The sequence below is a fragment of the Emiliania huxleyi genome, assembly GCF_000372725.1.
Source record: "Emiliania huxleyi CCMP1516 unplaced genomic scaffold EMIHUscaffold_3, whole genome shotgun sequence".
Classification (NCBI taxonomy): Eukaryota; Haptophyta; order Isochrysidales; family Noelaerhabdaceae; genus Emiliania; species Emiliania huxleyi.
The window spans coordinates 946,424-964,448 of NW_005199770.1; the positions used below are offsets into that span (position 1 = coordinate 946,424).

General features: G+C 64.1%; 8 protein-coding genes across 8 annotated transcripts; 5 read left to right on the forward strand and 3 right to left on the reverse strand.

The window, feature by feature from the left end:
• Positions 1-3,237: 3,237 nt before the first annotated feature.
• On the reverse strand, positions 3,238-5,062 carry EMIHUDRAFT_51443 (hypothetical protein; the record flags this gene model as incomplete). Its single annotated transcript, XM_005775247.1, has 2 exons — positions 3,238-3,594; positions 3,956-5,062. Coding segments are annotated over 2 exons (1,464 nt in total), but the record flags the coding sequence as incomplete, so codon positions are not given.
• Positions 5,063-6,066: 1,004 nt separating this feature from the next.
• On the forward strand, positions 6,067-7,389 carry EMIHUDRAFT_195294 (hypothetical protein; the record flags this gene model as incomplete). The annotated part of the gene is made up of 1 exon (XM_005775248.1): positions 6,067-7,389. One exon carries the CDS (start codon positions 6,067-6,069, stop codon positions 7,387-7,389), a length of 1,323 nt encoding a protein of 440 aa, XP_005775305.1.
• Positions 7,390-7,576: 187 nt separating this feature from the next.
• Positions 7,577-9,458, forward strand: EMIHUDRAFT_195295 (hypothetical protein; the record flags this gene model as incomplete). The annotated part of the gene is made up of 4 exons (XM_005775249.1): positions 7,577-8,335; positions 8,450-8,545; positions 8,746-8,835; positions 8,952-9,458. The coding sequence occupies 4 exons, from the start codon at positions 7,577-7,579 to the stop codon at positions 9,456-9,458; spliced, it is 1,452 nt and encodes a 483-aa protein (XP_005775306.1).
• Positions 9,459-9,904: 446 nt separating this feature from the next.
• On the forward strand, positions 9,905-10,893 carry EMIHUDRAFT_432068 (hypothetical protein; the record flags this gene model as incomplete). The annotated part of the gene is made up of 1 exon (XM_005775250.1): positions 9,905-10,893. A coding segment is annotated over one exon (788 nt), but the record flags the coding sequence as incomplete, so codon positions are not given.
• On the reverse strand, positions 10,876-11,991 carry EMIHUDRAFT_432070 (3-hydroxybutyrate dehydrogenase). Its single transcript, XM_005775251.1, has 2 exons — positions 11,796-11,991; positions 10,876-11,731 (listed from the first exon to the last, which is right to left on the reverse strand). The coding sequence occupies exons 1-2, from the start codon at positions 11,960-11,962 to the stop codon at positions 11,029-11,031; spliced, it is 870 nt and encodes a 289-aa protein (XP_005775308.1). The 5' UTR covers positions 11,963-11,991; the 3' UTR covers positions 10,876-11,028.
• A 306-nt stretch (positions 11,992-12,297) lies between these two features.
• Positions 12,298-14,589, forward strand: EMIHUDRAFT_447710 (hypothetical protein; the record flags this gene model as incomplete). The annotated part of the gene is made up of 6 exons (XM_005775252.1): positions 12,298-12,447; positions 12,525-12,878; positions 12,955-13,168; positions 13,404-13,460; positions 14,039-14,130; positions 14,319-14,589. Exons 1-6 carry the CDS (start codon positions 12,353-12,355, stop codon positions 14,587-14,589), a joined length of 1,083 nt encoding a protein of 360 aa, XP_005775309.1. The 5' UTR covers positions 12,298-12,352.
• A 739-nt stretch (positions 14,590-15,328) lies between these two features.
• Positions 15,329-16,036, forward strand: EMIHUDRAFT_56015 (hypothetical protein; the record flags this gene model as incomplete). The annotated part of the gene is made up of 2 exons (XM_005775253.1): positions 15,329-15,718; positions 15,803-16,036. Coding segments are annotated over 2 exons (624 nt in total), but the record flags the coding sequence as incomplete, so codon positions are not given.
• Positions 16,037-16,385: 349 nt separating this feature from the next.
• Positions 16,386-17,933, reverse strand: EMIHUDRAFT_195300 (hypothetical protein; the record flags this gene model as incomplete). Its single annotated transcript, XM_005775254.1, has 4 exons — positions 16,386-16,443; positions 16,520-16,848; positions 16,942-17,490; positions 17,922-17,933. The coding sequence occupies 4 exons, from the start codon at positions 17,931-17,933 to the stop codon at positions 16,386-16,388; spliced, it is 948 nt and encodes a 315-aa protein (XP_005775311.1).
• Between the last annotated feature and the right edge of the window lie 92 nt (positions 17,934-18,025).

Consider the following 18,025-nt stretch of genomic DNA (forward strand, 5'->3'; position numbering starts at 1 on the left):
GATGGGAGGACGCGAGGACGGCACGCCGCCACCACACAGGGATTTTAAGGAGATGTGAAAGAAAAGAAAACAGACAACGAGGGATGGGAGAAGGACAGGGTCCCCACCTGCACGAGCAGGATCTTGGAAGGACGATATGGGACACAGGGGAACGGGAGTGGGGAGCGCATCGCGACACGGAGGGGGGCTGGGCAGGGTTCACCCACACGACAATCGACATAAGGGTCCCAGGGTGCAGGGAATTCCTCTCTCGTATAGGACAAAGTTGCACCCGGCGGCACGGGGGCAGGCGCGGGCCTCCTACTGGTTGCGCTCTCCTAGTTCTCCTGCTCCTGACAAGGGACAGCGACAGGTTCGCAGCACGGTGGACTCCATATTCCACTGGCGATCTCTCTCGACTAGCGACCTTCCTCCAGCTTCTCACTGGCAGTCTCTCGCTATCACGGGCACACTGACAGGGGTGGCCGAGGCACACGCCGAGGGTGGCAGGGGCGGTGATAGGAGCAGGAGAGGGGAAAAAAGAAAGAAAATAGACAAACGAACAGGGAGGGACGGGTAGAGGAGTCTGCGCGCGCATGGGTTTCTTGCCCAATGCCGCTGCCACGCCTCACGACGGCAGCCATCTTCCTCGCCGGCGTGCTGGTGGGTCGCATCTCGGTGCCTCGTCCGCCTGCTGCTGCCGAGCCTCGCGCGCCAGCTCCCGCTGCCGTCGCCGAGCCGTCGCAGCGGCAGCTCAGGCCAGCTCTGGCCGTGGCGCCGCCGCCACCGCCTCCGCCTCCGCCGCCGGCCACCGCCACCGCGGCCGGCGCCGAAGCTTTGGCGGCGCACCGGAGGCTGCTCCTGCGCGTCTACCCGCTGGTCGATGACGCCGTTCCGTGGAGCGCTGTGCCGTTCGACCGGTACCAGGTCATCCTCGTGACCGGTCCGCAGCGCTCGGGCACCACCTGGGTCGCTTGCGCGCTCGCCTCGTCGCTGGGCTACTCCCTGTACGACGAGCGCCATCCCATCACGGGAGGCAACGACACGCTGCGCGCGCTGCAGCGCACCTTTGCCTACCTCCGCGCCAAGGGCGAGCGCGCGGTCATCCAGTCTCCGATGGGGACAAAGGACCTGCACCTGCTGCCCGCTTGGCCGGGCCTGCTCGTCGCCTTCATGGCGCGCTCGTGCCTGGACGTGTTTCGGTCGCAGAACAAGGTGGACCGGCAGCAGGGCGGCTGGACCTGCTCGGCGGGCCGCACGCGCGAGCTGCGCAAGTACTTGAACCGGCCCGACCTGCGGCCGCACTTTGACGAGCGCGACATGATCTGCAAGGTCAAGCAGGACGTGTGGCGCTGGCTGCAGGCGCCGGAGCTGCAGCGGCGGGCGGCGGCGCGCGAGTTCGGAGCCCTCAACCTGAGCGCGACGGTCGACTTCGACTCGTTCCGCTCGCACCCGCTCTGGATGCGAGGCGAGCAGCGGGCGAGCCTCGGCGTGAAGAGCACCAACTGCGAGCTGCTCAGGTCGACGCCGGGGCGGACGAGGTGGAGCACGCAGCAGTGGATGGCCGCGGGAGACGCGGCGCTCGCGGCGGCCGCCTCGCCGGAGGAGGAGGCGAAGCGGAACTTTTCGCAGACCTACCAGCCGCGGTACAGCAGAGGTGGCCGCTGCACGAACTGCAACTTTGCAGCCGGGCCTGATGGGTGAGTTGCGTCTTGTCTATATTTACGTGGATTGCAGGACTGCGGCCGCCAAAAAAGCCGGCTCTGCCCTGACACGCGCCGCAGATCTTGAGGGCGCGCGGGCGAGACTCACGATGGCAAACCGGTGTAGAGCGAAGAGCCTCTATTTGTCACTCGCCATGCGCGTCCTTGGCTGACCCTCCAAAACTCCCTCCCCGCCGTTCGCGGCTCGGCTTGCGTATGCGGGTGGGAGCTTCGAGGACATGCAGGCGTCCCACCCCCTCCGGCCATCCCCCCGGCTCCCAAGCGCGCGGCCGCGACGCGCTGCGCACCCTCTTCCGCGCTGCACCCGCTCTTGGCACGGCCGTCGTCCGCCGAGATCACCTCCTCTTCGCGCCGCAGGTGCACAACCAAGGGCTGGCCACCTCCGTATCCATCATGATGAAGCCAATGGGCCAAAATCGGACTCCGCTCCCCGCCCAGGTGGCCGGAGGGTACACCTCGGGTCGGCGTGCTGGGGGGGGCGCCGGTGCGCAAGCCCACTTTCCGGGCGACCCCGAGGGGGAGGAGGCCGGGCGAGTGGCAGCAATTCACTGTTAGTGTCCCGGGCCGCTGCGGTACCGTTTATACGGCCCCTCGTGACGTCTTTCCGATTTTGCATTGTGAGTCGTCCTCTGGCCAGCCGAGGGGCACCAGAACGGCATGTGTACTGCTGCTGGCTGCGGGTGCGGAACGGGCTTTTTTTAACTCGCAACCAAGCATACTATACAAGGACACCCTCGGGGGGGACACTCGGCGCATGTGCGACGCGTCAGGGTGGAGTTGGCGGTGGCCGAGCGTCGTCTCCAGATCGACTCGCAGCGCGGAGTCGAGGGGTGAAGCGCGTCGCGCTGCGACACTCGAGAGCCGGCTGGATGGCCGTAGGGCGCAGCCGACTTTGATGTCCTCGAAGGTCCGGTGCGCATTCGTCCTCTGAGACCCACGCGTACAGGAAAGGGGCGAGAACGAGGCCTTTTGAGGCGGACATTTTGGGGCGCGCATCCGCAAGCGCGTTCCACACAGTGCTGTGAGACGAGAGGAGTGTCACTGCCGTCAGTGTGTGTGTCAGTGAGATATCATCAGATATATTACCGGAATACGCGTGTTAAACACACACAATCACATATACATCGCACACTGATGTCACTGAGATACAAACTGACACTGAGCACTCGTACTCTGCCGCGAAGGGAGCACGTTTGCAACCAAGGGGGGCGGATCGAAGGAGAGGCGCGAGGACTCACTGCCGCCTCGGCGCGCCGCCGCTCGAGCGGTTGCCGGGCAGGAAGCGCAAGTGCAGGTATGCCCAGAAGCGCACGACGCACGACCAGACGACGAGCATGCTCACGTTGAACCCGATGTTGGCGTTGATGCCGCTCAGCCCGAGGGCCTCGAGCACCTCCGCGCCAGACGCCTCGGCGCCCGAGCTCGCGTCGAGGCCGACGCAAGCCGCGATGACGTCGGAGCCGTCGCACGGGGTGGGCGCGCTCGTGAAGACCAGCGCGGAGGCCGCCGCGCCGGCGTAGCTGAAGGGGGAGAGGAAGCGCAGCCACCGCATCCAGAGCGGGATGACGGCGCCCTCGAGGAAGAAGCCGCCCACGAGCATGAGCAGAATGACGACGATGGTGCACGCCGCCATCGCGCGGCGAAGGTTGACGAAGGTCACGCCGATGAGGTAGCCGAGCGACTCGCCCGCGATGACGACGAGGAGCTCGATCGCCACGAAGCCGAGGAAGACGCCAAAGTTGTCGCAGATGCCGGCCATCCAGTAAGAGACGAGGAGGTACAGCAGCGGGAAGGCCATGCGGAGCGGCGTCTCGGCGAGGGACTTTGAGAGGAAGTAGGCGGAGAGGCGGTACGAGCCCGACGCTCTCTCTCGCTCAAGGATGGCACGCTCCTGAGGCGGCGGCGAGGGCGGCGGTGATGCGGGGCGGTGGCGGCGAGGGCGGCGATGATGCGGGGCGGTGGTGGCGAGGGCGACGGTGGCGAGGGCGATGGAGGCGAGGGCGGCGGTGGCGAGGGCGATGGAGGCGAGGGCGGCGATGATGCGGGGCGGTGGTGGCGAGGGCGGCGGTGATGCGGGGCGGTGGTGGCGAGGGTTGAGGCGAGGGCGATGGAGGCGAGGGCGGTGGCGATGCAGGCGGCGGCTAAGGGTGTGGCTGCGGTGGCGGGTAGGGAGGGTGGCGGCGCTCCTGCGGGAAGGAGGTGAGCGCCGAGAACAGGGCCGAGAATGGCCAGAAGATCATCGCGAAGAAGACGTACGAGAAGCGGGCGTGGACGCGCTCCTCGCTCCACGGGGTCCGCCACCAGAGCAAGCCGACGATGACCGTCACGCAGAGGCACTCGAGCAGGCTGATCCTCGTGAGCAGGTCGGCGCGGCAGATGCGGAAGCTGCGCCGCGTCAGCACGGAGAGCTGGTACGCCCAGCCGGTCGCCCACTTTGCACCGTCCGCAGCGTCGCCGCCCTTGAGGGTGAGGCTGCCCTCGACCGTCGCGAGGGAGGACTCCTCGGCGGCATCCGCAGGCGAGTACGCGGTCGGGCACTTCCCCTCCGCGTAGGCGTCCACCATCGTCTTTTTGTTGGTGAGCCCCTCGTCGCCTGGCGCGTTGACGAGGTCCATCGCAAAGTCGGCCGGGTTGTACGCGGCGGGGCACTGGAAGCCGAGGGTCGCAAAGTAGGGCATGGTGGCCGAGGGCGGGCCGTAGAAGACGCTGCGGCCGTCGCAGAGGAGGAGGACGCAGTCAAACGACATGAAGACGTTCGAGGCCGGCTGGTGGATGCTCGACACGACGGTGCGGCCCTCTGCGGCCACCGACTTGAGCGTGCGCATCAGCGCGGCGGCGGTGGTGGAGTCGAGACCCGAGGTTGGCTCGTCGAGCAGCAGGATGGACGGATCGGTGAGCATCTCGGTCGCGATGCTCACCCGTTTCTTCTCTCCTCCGCTGCAGAGCGAGAGCGCCGTCTTTCGGCACTTTTCGAGCCCGAGCGTCTCAATGGTGGAGTTGACGGCCGCGACCTTGTCCGCTTCGGACGTGGCGAGCCGCAGCCGCGCGGTGAAGAGCAGGGTCTCGTACACTGTCAGCTGCTGAAACAGGTGGTCCTCCTGCAAAACGTACGCGATCCTCCGCTTCTCGCGCTTCCGCATCGGTCTGCCGTTGCAAGTGACGCCGCCGCCGACGCGTGCGCCCCGGCGCTCGGGATGCAGGCAGTTTAGCAGCGTCGTCTTGCCGCTGCCGCTGGGACCCATGAGCGCGAGCACCTCACCCGGCACGGCAACGCCCGAGACGCCGTGCAGAATGCGGCGGGTGCTCTTGTTGTCGTCGAGCGGCACCTCCTTTGTGACGTCGGTCCACCGGACGGTGATGCTCTTTCGACGAGTGGTGACGGACGCCTCCAACTCCACGGGCACGACAACGTTTGCCTGTCCCGCGTTCATGTGCCTCCGTGGCTCCCTTGGTGGCCGCGCTGTTGGGAATGCCGCGGCAAAAAGAGGCGCCCGGGAAGCCAGCAGACGGATTCGTGGACACGTGCGAAAGAATTCCAATCGCGCACTGTGCACGCGCCCAAGTCCTTCGCCCACTCACACGCTTCACGCGCTCAAGATGACCTGCCACGGCTGTCGCGGCGCAGGGTCAACCCCTACCACAAGGAGAAAGCGGGTCATCCGAGAGACATTGCAAAGGTACTCGCACACATCGCGGACAACAGCACACTCTGGCCTTCCGGCTCGCTCGTGACCGCGGACAACGAGCGGACAACAGCACACACTCTGGCCGCCTGGCTCGCTTGTGACGGTGGACGGTGATTCGACCATCAGCAGCGAGGTCTTCCACCGTGCCCGCTTCCAGCCTGGACTGCCAGAGCACATGGGCATGCCAAGCCCGGCAGAGCTCAAGGAACACCTAAAGGACCACAGGGGTGGGCCTTACCTCCAGGTCAAGGACGAAGTGTGAGGCGGATGGGGGTCTCGAGGTGGGGGTGGCGGGCCGGGTGGGCGTTTCCTGAACGGGCTTGAATTATAAAAAAGCAAACACTGGGCACGGAACTTTGCGCGCGAACATAAAATGTTAGTGCCAGTGCATGCAAGTCCTTCCCAGTGTCGCGCGCGCGTGAACAGGGCTCCAGGCCCCAAATGACGTGACAGTGTTGTGCGCTTCGTAAATTCTGGCTCACGCCGATGGATACTAGTAGGGGGCCCAACTGTTATGTCGCCGTCCCGTGCCTGTTGGGAGAGCTGCAGGGGTCCCGTACCATGCGGAATCGACCCTCTCCAGTGCTCAAGTGCTCAAGAGTGCAAAAAATACGTCGTGTTTTCAGCGGGCGGCAAGTCAGACAGATTCATTCCATCGCACGGAGTAGTGCACAGCAATGCAGCAGCAGCAACTCCACGAGCAACTCACCCTGCAAGTGGCGCATCACGACCAGGTGCTGTACGGTCTGAATGGTCCGATCTCGTCGATTACCCTCGTCGCCAACTGGACTGAGCGGAGCACTGCCATGCTCAAGGCAGCCGTGCAACGTGTGGTAGACGCCAACCCCTTCATTGCTGGGGCGTTGGAGGAACGTGGCGGAAGTCTTTACGTCGTCGCACGCGTGCACAAGACTTTCATGATGGAGATTGAGGGGCCCGCGGACTTTGCACCGCCTGCGGCCACCATCGACGCCGTCGCCTCCGTCCAGGCCATCCTCGAGCAGCTCTTTGAGCCTCACTGTTTGGGAAACATGGATGCGCAGCGCGACTCCAAGTCGCGGCTCTTCCAAGTCATCTTGATGCGACTCCCGAATGATCACGTCGCATACGTCGTACAGCTCTCGCACATCCTCGGCGACGGCTACTCCTACTATCAGTTGTTGAAAGCCATCAACTGCGCGGTCAATGGCGAGAAGATGCCCTCGCTGACGTGGAAAGCGTCTCCTGAGTCGGTGCCATTGCCGTCGGTGTGGTCTGAGGCCGAGAAGGATCTTCTCATGAAGCGATGGATGTCCGCCTATGTGGAGAACTGCAACAGGTGGGCTCCGGGCTCTTTGGATGCGCGCAAGGGCTCGGTACACGTCATCGAGCCGGCATGTGTTGCCGATCTCAAAGCTGAGCTCAAGGCGAGCTGCACGGCCAATGGCGTGCCGTTCCTTTCAACTAACGACCTGATCACGGCGGGTCTCGCCGAGCTGTGCGATCCCAAGGCGCTCCTCATCATGGTCGCCAACCTTCGGGAGCGTGTTCCGGAGGCGGCCAACGGCGTGGGCGGCAACTTTGAACGCTGCATTCACCTACCCGCGGAGAAGGCTACCGAACCGACCTTTGTTCGCCGCTTGCTCCGCGACTCCAATTGGCTCTACTTTGGCGTGGACGGTAACCCACGACTCGATGCGGACGGGCCCAAGCAAGCGATATCGAGTGCCTCTCTCAGCGCGGTGACCAACTGGTCGAATCTAACGTACATGATCACGCCACCAAACACGCGCGTTTGCTGCCACTGCCCCTCCGCCGCCTTTGTAACCTGCGTCGCCGGCATCGACGTGAGTGTCATCTTCAAGGCCGACAAAGAGGACACGCTCCTCGTCTTGTGCAATCATCTAGTTGGCACCCGGGGCTCACAAATCGCCCAGCGCGTACGCGACTCCAAGATCTTTCGCCGCCTCGTCAAATTGCCGACGAGAGAAGAGGGCATGCACAAGCTGGTCGGAGAATAAGACATCGTGATTTCCGCGGAAAATTTCTTTTTTTGCTGTGAAAATTCCAGCTTGAAGAGAGGGGAAAACCCGACGGGAGGGCCCAGACCTAAAGATGTGCCGTCGCAAAAGCTTTGTCGAGGAAGAAAAATGCGTGCGTTGCCCGTCACTACATAGAAGCGGAGTCCGTGCGTGCAGTCCGAATGAGATGCCGGTCAGCCCTGCTGCGTTGTTGTTTTGCCTCGCGTGGGTTGCCCTCGCCGTTCCGGCTGGCGCTGCAACGGGTCGACCGCCGTCGCCCAACACCTTCATCTGGTCAGTCCCCCGCAGCGGCAGCACCCTCTTGCTCAACTCGCTCGGAAACTCCGGCTTCTGGAACCGGAGCAATGTTCTGTGCGAGCCATTCAATGGTGAGCTTGGGGAGCCCCACCCGATGTTCGGCCAGGGATTCAGTTCCGCCCAGGACATTGTGGACGAGGTCTCTACCCGCGGGGCGTTCCTGTGGAAAGACCACCCGCTGTCACTGCTCAAATCGTGGGGTGCCCCGCACCGCCACCCCTTCCTCGCGGACAAGGGAACGAAGCACATATTCCTCACGCGCAATCCCGTCGATACGGTGAGGGGCGTAGCAGTCGGCATCGTGAGGACGGAAGACTTTCCGACCCTGAATCCCGCGCTCACCCGCCACTTTATCAGCATGGGCTTTGACCCCGAGGACATCCAGGCCTTGATGGACTCTCTCGGCGGGCACACCGAGCAGAAGTTGCTCTACCGGTACCTGACCGAGGTGGTTGAGGCGCCGCACATTCTCTTCGTAGAGATCGAGGATCTGTGGAACGACCCAAAGGCCGCTCTTCGCGGCATTGCGGCCTTCCTCGGGATCGAGTTCACGCAAGCCTTGCTAAAGTGGAACGGGCCGTCCATTGATGTGACCGCGTTTCCCGAGTCGCTTCTCCCTTGGTTTGAAGTCATCAATCGGTCCAAGGGATGGATTCCGCGCTGCAAGAAGGGGGCGGCCGGCGGGGCGGCCGCGGGCACCGCGGGCACCACAGCGTCTATCGGCGAGGGCATTCTACCGGAGGCCTGGGCCACCGCGATGGCGAGGACGACGGAGAAGCAGCTGGTCGCGTATCGGTGGCTCCGCGAGCACGTGCCAGCGAGGCAGCGCTTGGGCATCGTGCATGCCGATGGATCCTGCGGCGGCAGAAACAGCAGCACGTGAGCACAGAATTTACGAAGCGCACAACACTTCTTTAGCTGGGACGGCAACCATACGGCGCGCATCGGCTTGCTGCCGCGCGGCAGTCAGGAGACACCACGCCGCCGCCCCGCACCTCCGAGGGTCCTTGCGGTGATGGGCCTACGCCGCCCTCGCAGGACCCTGCCGACTTGCGATGGTTCGACGCCAAAGAGCCCTTGGCAAACGTGCATCCGCTGCATGCGTGGGACGAGCCAAATGGAGACGTGGTCCTTTGGATGCCGCTCGGCTTTGCCACGTCCGAGCGCTCAATTGAACAGGCCCGGTAGGGCTCAGGGGTTCGCATCGATAGTGCCTCTCTCACCACGTCGACCGTTGCCTTCAGGTCATCAACGGCTGCTGCGACCACTACAAGATGTCTGAGGTGCGTGTCAGCCCCTCGAGCGGCGCCGTGACCTACACCGTGATTGACCACACCTTGCACTCCGAGTTTTCGCGCATTCGAGATGACTTGACCGGCCAGGCAGGGGTACGTTTCGGCTACACTGGGTTCATGGAGGACGGCATCGACTTCAATTTCAAGGGCCTGGCCAAGTGGGACATGGAGGCGAAGAAGCTGGCGGCCAAGATTCGCTACCCGAACGGCGTCGTCGGCGGAGAGCCCGTCTTCATCCCCCACGGCGGGCTAGGCTCGGACGATGGCTATGTCGCCACGATTCTCGTCGACGACCAGCGGCGCGCCGAGTTGGCGCTCTACGATGCAAAGACCTTTGCACGCACGCCTGCGGTGCGAATGAAGCTGCCGGTGAGGGTGCCGCACGGTTTCCACGGCACCTGGATTGACGAGAAGGCTCTGCAGCAACACGTGAGCCTCACAAAGGTGCGGAAGTGACAGAGAGTGAGAGAGTGAGAGAGGAGGAGGCGGAGGACGGATGGGGGCAGCTCTTGAGAGAAGAGGGGGGCTTGCGGCGCGGCTGCTCGCTAGGCGGCGCGCGTTCACTGTGCGCGGCATCTTGGAGCAAGTGGCTTGGCCCTCGCTTAGCTTCCTAATCCTTAAATTCTTTTCTCACACGAGTTTGGCCGGAAAATTCTTTTCTGGTGTACCTGTGTTAGTGCCAGTGCGCGCCAGTCCCGTGCGAGGGAGTTCGCAAGTAAAATTCTTTTCTGAGGTGTACCTGTGTTAGGAGCGGCAACATTCTTTTCTGACGTCAACGACAACCTCGGCGAGGAGAGGCCCCGCCCACCAATTCGAGTTCGGGGGCTCGCTTAGCGAGACCTAGAGTGCTTCTGGAGCGAGCCGATACGCAATCATGCGGGTCGGTGACGTCGCGAACGTCGTCATGCTAGCCAACACGCTTGGCTTCGTGGCCTATGTCATCAACGACAGCCTCGGCAACGTCCCAGAGGCATGGTCCACCAGTCCTTCCTTTAAGCGCGCCGGGTTTTGTGTCGCGAACGAGGAGGCGCCGCTCGCGTCATCGCACATGCTGTGCTTCTACGTTGACAGCGCGACAGCCCTCGCACTTATACTTCTCGGAATGCGGTATGGTGGCGTGGCGGGCATCAAGGGATCGACCGTCCTAACAGCCGCTCCCGGCATCTTTGGTCACGGCCTCGCCCACCTCAGCATTTGGGCTGGCAAGATTCCGACAGAGGGCGAGGCGCTCGTTGTCGATCGCACCACTTCCTTGTCGCCGCTCTCGCTCGCGCCGCGCATCTTTGGCCTCTGGGCCTTCTTCTTTGCGATCCTCCGCTCGCTCCCCTCCATCTCCGATCGGGCCGCGGCGGCGCACGCGGCCATCCACGGCCCCGTCCTCACGCTCTTTGTGCCCGCCCGGCTCGGCTTCACCTACGTACAAACCGCGCTCCTCGCAGTGGCTGCCGCCCACGAGCTGCTGCGCCGCGACAAGGACTTTTACTATGACGTCGCGGCGGTCGCCATCAACCTGCCGGTCGGTTTCGTCGCCTGGCTCGAGGCGGTCGCTTGCGACAGCTTCTTGGGCCAGAGCGCGGTGACGTACAAGGCGGCGGGAGGGCACGTGCTCTACGATGGCACCATCTGCCTCTCCATGTTTGTGTACTACGCCGTCGTGCTCTCGTCTCAGCCGCGTGCGAAACAGAGCTAGTCTGCGCTGCCCCCTCTGTAGTCTGTATCGATCTGTAGAGGCCTTTCCCGTACGGTCCTGATTCGTGGCAGCTCCGCCGCTATGTATGCGTCAGCTATAGAGAGCGAGAGTGGCGTGCCCTTCTGTTGTCGTTTTGCAGCTGTGCACGACATGTCACATTCAACGTAGTGTACTACAGAAATAGCGCTGAGTTTCTCATTCATGATTCAAATTTACACGACGGCGCTCGCGCGCTCCGTCGGTCCTCCGTCATTTTTGCTCCTCGCGTATCGACACACGCGCGCAACTGCGAGATGAAATCATCGCGCGCGCGATCCCACCGAGCAATGCTCCTTCTTACCGCAGCACGGCGTCCACCACCACGTCTGGCACGACCTGCAGCAGGCGGCACGCGATCGCGACGGGGAGGCCCTTCAGCTTCACCGCCACGCTGCCAACGTGGTAGCGAGCGAGCGGGGAGGGGGAGGTGATTGCGTCGCGCACGGCCTCAACCACAGGAGTTAGATCCTTCTTAGCACCGGGTAGAGGGTTCAGCTTCGTCGAGAAGTCTCCTGGCTTGACGAGGCTGACGGAGATGCCCGCGCCACGGAGGGCGCGCCGCCACACATCAGTGAGGCCCTCAACGGCGTGCTTCGAGGCGATGTAAGGGGCAAAGGGAGGGATCCCTGGCGCGAAGCTCCCAAAGTACGACCCGATGTTGACCACGCGCCCGGACGCCACCTTGAGCAGCGGCAGGAACGCCTCGGTCACCTGCACCATTCCCATCACATTTGTATTGAACACGCGCTCATAGTGCTCAGCGCCAACCACCTCAGTCTTGAGGTGGCGCGTGCGATCCATGCCGGTCAACCCCGCATTATTCACCACCGCGCACAGGCGGCGACCCTCCGCCCGCAGCTCGCTGCCGATCCGGTCGACTGCTGCAGTGACATCCTCGGGCCGGCTCACGTCCAGCACAACCGGCCGGATCACACCGCCAGCAGCGAGGGCGTCGGCGTCATCCTGTTTGCGGACGGTGCCGTAAACGATAAATCCGAGCCTATGGTTGCGTCATGCAGCGTAATTAACGGCTTTGAGCCTTGGAGGGGCGGGATGCACCGCACCCCGCAAGGTCATTGCCAAACGCTGCGCCAAACCCTCCGCTCACGCCGGTGATGAGCACGGCGCAGGTTGTCGGGTCCGGCACGCTAAACTTGGGGTGCAAGAAGCGGAGGCGCGAGCTCAGGAGGAGTGCGACAGGAATGGCAGCGAGGGCGGACACCGGGTGCATCTCTTCCGGCCCGGCGCGAACGAAAGGCCCGACCCGCGCGCGATACATCAAGGGAGGAGTGGAGTATCGTCACTCGCCATCAAGGGGGGGGGGGGGTCTTGGGTTCTTGTTCCTTCCTGACCGAGCATCCGCCGGCGGTCGGTCGGAAGCACTGCGTGCGTGGGCAGTGGGGGAAGCTGTGCTGGGTGGGGGGGTCATCATGCCCTACCTCCGCCTTCTTTTTTGCCGCCTGGGATGAACTCGAATGAACGAGGCAAGGAAGAGAGAGAGGGGGGAAATAAATAAATAAAAAGGACAACACCAAGACACGAATTCTTTTTACATGTTCGCCAGAGCACAGCCGCCTCCAACGCTGGTTCTACTGTCGCTGGCTTAGCCCCAGCGTTAGCGATGCTGCGCGAGTTTTTCTTCGCCGGGTCCCGCCTCGACATAATCTTCGCCTGGGCCGGTATCGTCGTCATCATCGGCCAGTCCGTCTTCTCTGCGTGCGCTTTCCTGCCTCGAGCGCATCTCACGCTCGGCCGGCGGCCACCCACCACGTCCGCTGCTGCTCCTCCCTCAGGTACATCAAGTTTGCGATCAACGGGTGGTACACGTCCTTCTACGACCTGCTGCAGACTTCGGGCGCCATGCTCTGCAGCAACGTCACCGCTCTGGTTGACGAGGCGGAGGAGGCAAAGCTGACCGAGTCGCGTCAGAAGGTCTGGCTTGGGCTGGTCGAGTTTCTGCGGATCGTTGGCCCGTACGCCATCTTCTCGCCAGCCGCGCGCTGGCTGCGCTCGCACTGGGCGCTCCGTTGGCGCATGTGCCTCATGCGCTCCTACATGGCCGGCTGGGACCCGAATGTCGCGCCGGTCGAGGGTGCGAGCCAACGGCTTCACGAGGACACGCGGATGTTCTCGAAGGGGATCGAAACGTGCGCTCCGCGCCTCTCCCGATCTCCGGCTCGCACGCCTGGCCATCCAGCGCCTCCGACCCGCGCCTTCCCGCAGGTACCTCTCTGTATTCCTCAACTCGTTTTGCACGCTCTTCGCCTTCACGCCTATCCTGATGGACCTGGGCACGAAAATCGCGCCGCCGGCGTGGCCGTCCTTCGCGTGGCTGCACGCGTTCGGACACGGCTGGATGTTCGCCAGCGCCGCCCTCGCCGCCGCAGTCGGGCTCGGCGTCGCCATGCTCGCCGGCAGCAAGCTGGTCGGGCTCGAGGTGCACACCTCCCAGACCTCTCCCCACATCTCCCCACATCTCCCCACTGTCTCGCCGGCAGCAAGCTGGTCGGGCTCGAGGTGCACACCTCCCAGACCTCTCCCCACATCTCCCCACATCTCCCCACTGTCTCGCCGGCAGAGTCCTGGTCGAGGTTGCTATCGTAGACGGCCCGGCCTCGGCCTGCAGGGGACGGGAAGGGCGGTCGCGTCACCGCGGCGTGGCGTGCGAGCAGGTTGCCAACCAGCGGGTCGAGGCGGAGCTGCGACGCGACTTGGTCATCCTCGAGGCGGTGCGCGGACTGCGCGGGAGAAGAGGGCAGGGGGAGGGGAGGGGGCTCAACACCTCTGGCCACCTCCCTTGCCCGCTCTCGCCCTCCCCTTCCTCTCCACTCGCCCACTCGCCACTCCGCTCCGCCTCTCCCACCCCTCCCCTCGCCCTTCCCTCTCGGACCGCGGCCGCGTGCGCCGCAGGACCCTGGCTCCATCTCCGACTCGCCCGCCGCCCTCGCGCCCTCAAAGTCGCAGCCGCAGTCCGCAGACCCGAGCCCGCTCCGGCTGCGCTCCGGCACCCTCCGCTCCACCACCCGACTGCTGCCGCCCGCGCCGCACTTCGAGCGCATCTGGCACTCGCTCAACGCGAACTACTCCTCCCTCTACTCCAACTTCTTCCTCCTCAACCTCTGGCTCGACTGCTTCGACCAGGCGCGAGACCACCCTAGCCCACCCCCTGGCCCCTCCCCCTCCCCCTCACCACCGTCACCACCGTCACCACTGTCACCGTCACCCCCCTCCTCCTCCCCGTTTCCGCCGCCAGGCGATGGTCCTCGCGCCCTACATCCTCGTCGCGCCCCGCCTCTTCGCCGACCAGTGCTCGGAGCGGATCACGCTCGGCACGCTCGTCCAGACCTCAAACTCCTTCGACAAGGTCTTCGCATCCCTCTCTGTCATCTCCGAGAACTGGTGCGCGACACTTCCGAGACGCGTCCCACACCGCCACGGCCGCCGCGCGCCCGCGTGTGCCAGAGGGCCGCGACGAGTGCGCGCACGCACCTCTCTAGACGCTCTGTCGCGCCGATGCCGCCGTGGGCTCCATCCCCGGCCCTGCCTCCTGCCGTCTGCCTGCTGACGCCCGCCCGCCCGCTCGCCAGGGGCGGCATCAACGAGTGGCGCTCCACCCTCGTGCGGCTGAGGCAGCTCGAGGGCGGGGCGAGGCTGGAGCGATGCCGTCCTCACACCCCGACTCTGGCGCACCCGCACTCTAGGCAATTCGAGGAGGGGCAGAGGCTGAGCGCCACCGCGAGCAGCAGCCGCGCCGCCGTGAGCAGCGGGAGCGGCACGCCGATCAGCGACGGCCAAGAGGCGGGGGAGGGGATGCCGATGCTGCCCTTTGGCTCGTCGCTCGCCAGCGACCGCGGCTGAAGGGGCGCTCGGCGGCCATCACTCTGCACACCACAAGAGGCGAGTTCGATTTTGGATGGTGGGTCTTTTGTAGTGTGCCGCGAGGCTCGTGGAGAGCCCCGTGGGGATTGGGCCGATGGGCGATGGCGTTGCGTTGTATTATTAGTGGAGAGAGAAGTTTACGTTACCCTGGCCCTCCTTGCGAACCTTGCCTGATGCCTCCGGCTCCGCGCTCCCGGCCGTCGGGCGCGCTCGGGTTTTTCTTTTTGGGCCATAGACGGCTTTATCTCAACCCTTTTCCTGGCTCACAAGCTAAAGATGTTCACGGACCCTCTCCGCATGGGGAGCCCCGAGTACTCTTAAGGCTTAAGCTGTACCTCGTCTAGGGACTAGGCTGGGGGTGGCTTTTATCTTCAATCTTGCATGCTTCTAGGGCTTTTTAGCTGCAGGGCCTGGTATCGGAAGGTGCAACGTCAGCACGAATCTAACTAACGTGCATTTCACACCCGCATTTTCGGACAAAGGAGCGCGAACCATTTCGGAAATTTCTGAATTTGTTCGGAAGGACTCGGGCGAAGACCCGGGCGAAGGCCAGCTGGGCGCACGCGTCCTCGAATATACACACATGATCGCGCCCCCTGCCGACGCCTTCGCGCTGACCATCGCTGCGCTGCAGTGCATGAACCTGCTCGCCTTCGCAAACGAGAAGAAGAGCCCCACGCCGTACTCCAAGTTCGCGCACGATGACGCCAAGGCCAAGATCCCAAGCCGTTGGGGCATGCTGCTGATCTACGGCCCTGCCTTCGCCGCTGCTCTCTACTGCGCTGCGACCGCGCCCCAGCTGAACGGTCGCGAGTTGCTCGTGGCCTCTTTGCTCGCTCTCCACTTTGGAAAACGCGTCGCCGAGGTGCTCGGTCTGCACAAGTACTCCGGGAGCGTTCAGGCCGCCGCCTCAGGCTTCATCGGCTTCTTCTACGCGCTCGTCGTGCTGCTGATCTGTTCGCAGCAGCACAAGGTGCCGGCCAGTCTCTACGCGCAGCGCCCTTCCTCCACGAGCCTCGCACTCGGGCTCTGTCTCTTTGCTCTCGGCGAGGCCGGAAACCTCTACCATCATGCGCTACTCGCCCGGCTGCGCAACCCGCGCGAGCAGGTCCACACCGCCGCGGCGGTCTCTGCAACGCCGAGCACGGCGGATGCGCTTGCTGCGCCGCCAGCTGCGCCGCCGGCTCGCCAGTATACCCTTCCTCGCGGCGGCATGTTCGAGCTGGTGACAATGCCGCACTACTTCTTCGAACTGGTCGCGTGGCTGGGCATCGCCCTCGTCGCGCAGCAGGCCAACGCGCTGCTCGTGTTTGCGGGGATGGTCTCCTACCTCTCGGGCCGGGCCGTTGCCACCACGCAATGGTACATGGGCAAGTTTGGAAAATCTTGGCCGGCGAGCCGCCGCCACATCGTGCCGTTTCTCTTCTGAGAGTCTCGTGTTGCTGAGAGATGCGAGGGTGTGTGGCGTAAGGTCCAACGAGTCTAACGTACTATAGCGGCGACACAGCTCTCGCTCACATCCATCGCTGTCGCACTGCTTTGACCGGGCTACGGCTTTAGCCTTTACACGAGACCGTGCGCGTGGGCGGGCGCGCGGGCCCGAGAGCGCCGCGAGAGAGCGCGCGAGAGCCGAGACACAGACACCGTCGAGAGTGGGGCGAGCATGTGGGGCGCGGCTCACGGTCACGCAGCGCCAGCGCCAGCGCCGGCGGCGGCGGCGGCGGCGGCGACGGCGGCGGCAGCGGCGGCGGAGCCCGTCTTCACGCTCCTCTCGCTCAGCTCCATCCCGGCGCCCACGGGGATGGTCCCCCCAAAGCCGTGGGGCCAGCCCGCCTTCTCCCCGCCCAGAAAGTCGGGGATTTCGGCGATGTCGACCGTCTTTTGCATCTCGGCGAGGTGGTCGACGGACCGACCCAGGATGGACACCTTGTCCACGGTCTCCGTCGCCAGGAGTGGCTTGAGGAGCTTCCACGCGGCCGTGAAGACCAACGGCGCCCGGATGACGAGGCAGGTGTACAGCCGCTCTGGCATGTTGTCGTCCTGCGTCTTGACGTGCCTGGCGAAGGGCTTGAGGTTCGCGATGAGCCTCACCCAGGAGACGTCCTGCATGTCGAAGACGACGTTCGCGTGCAGGAGGTGCCTGCCCCGCTCGAGGGACACGTCCTCGATGCTCCGCACCGTCTTGTGAATAAGGTAGAGCGAGCCGCGCTCGTAGGCCTCGAAGCCGATCTCGCGCACCTGCGGTGAGTGAGGGACGGGGCGAGGGATCGGCGAGCAGTGCAGCTGTGCGGGGGGAGGGAGGGGGGGGGGGGGGACTCCCTTGATGTCGACATCCGGGAGGGAGTAGAAGACGGGGGCGCCGCGCTTGTCCGTCCCGAAGGTGCCTATCGGCATGTACTTTTGGAAGACCCGCCCGACGTGGCTCTCGCTGTCGACGTTTTCCCACTGCCGCATCTGTCGCGGCAGGTCATAGGAGCGGTACCAGCACAGCATCTCGACAAACATCTTGGTCGCCCGCTTGTATTTCCACCGCTTGGCGCGCCCAAAGCGCACGAGGCTGGACTTGCCAAAGAGCGGGAATAGGTCCTCGGGCACCTCGTCTGCTGAGGTGATGCCCAGCGCACCGTACACGTGCTGACGCAGCGTCTCAATCTTGGCGAGCTCCTCCTCGTCCGTCTCGTCTGGGTCGAGCGTGTTTAGCCGCTGCTGCCGCTCCAAGTCGTAGTCCGCCGCAATCGGTGGCGGCAGCATGTTGAGGGCGGGCGAGACGAGTGTGCCCGGAGAGCCACAGTCGCCTCCGCCAGTGTCCACAGAGTCCTTAGAGCCAGCGTATGACTCGCCGCCCAGTGAGCCACAGTCGCCGAAGCCAGTCGACTCCGCCTTGCCAGCGTCGACGTCGTCGTCCACGGATTTTAGAAAACCAACAAGAAATCACGACTCTTACAGTGATTTGGGCTCGGCAGCTTGTCAGCGTCGTCGTGACGGAGGCGGTGTCACGATCCAAGGCGGATTGGATCGGGGATTGGATCGCATCGCCCGTCTGCGGCTTGTCGGAGGTGGTTTACATATCATGAGCGTGTCTGAAAACGGGCTGTCTCGATGTTCGAGATATCCTTGGCCGCGATTTGTGCGTGTGTGTGCGTGTGCGTGCGTGCGTGTGTGCGTGTTGTTTCTGTGTGTGTGTGTGGTGTGTGTGTGTGTGTTACTGTGTAACACTCGGTAACTGTGTATGTGTGTGTGTGCTCGAGTGCGTGACTGTGTGTGCGGTGTGTGCGTGTGTGTGACCACCGGCCTGAGAGTGAGACGGCAACATAAGTTATCATGGTTAATCATGCTCGGCGCCGCGACGTGACACGCGCCGCACGCTGTGATCTCTCTCTGCACACGCGCTGAGTACACGACCGCAGATCGGCGC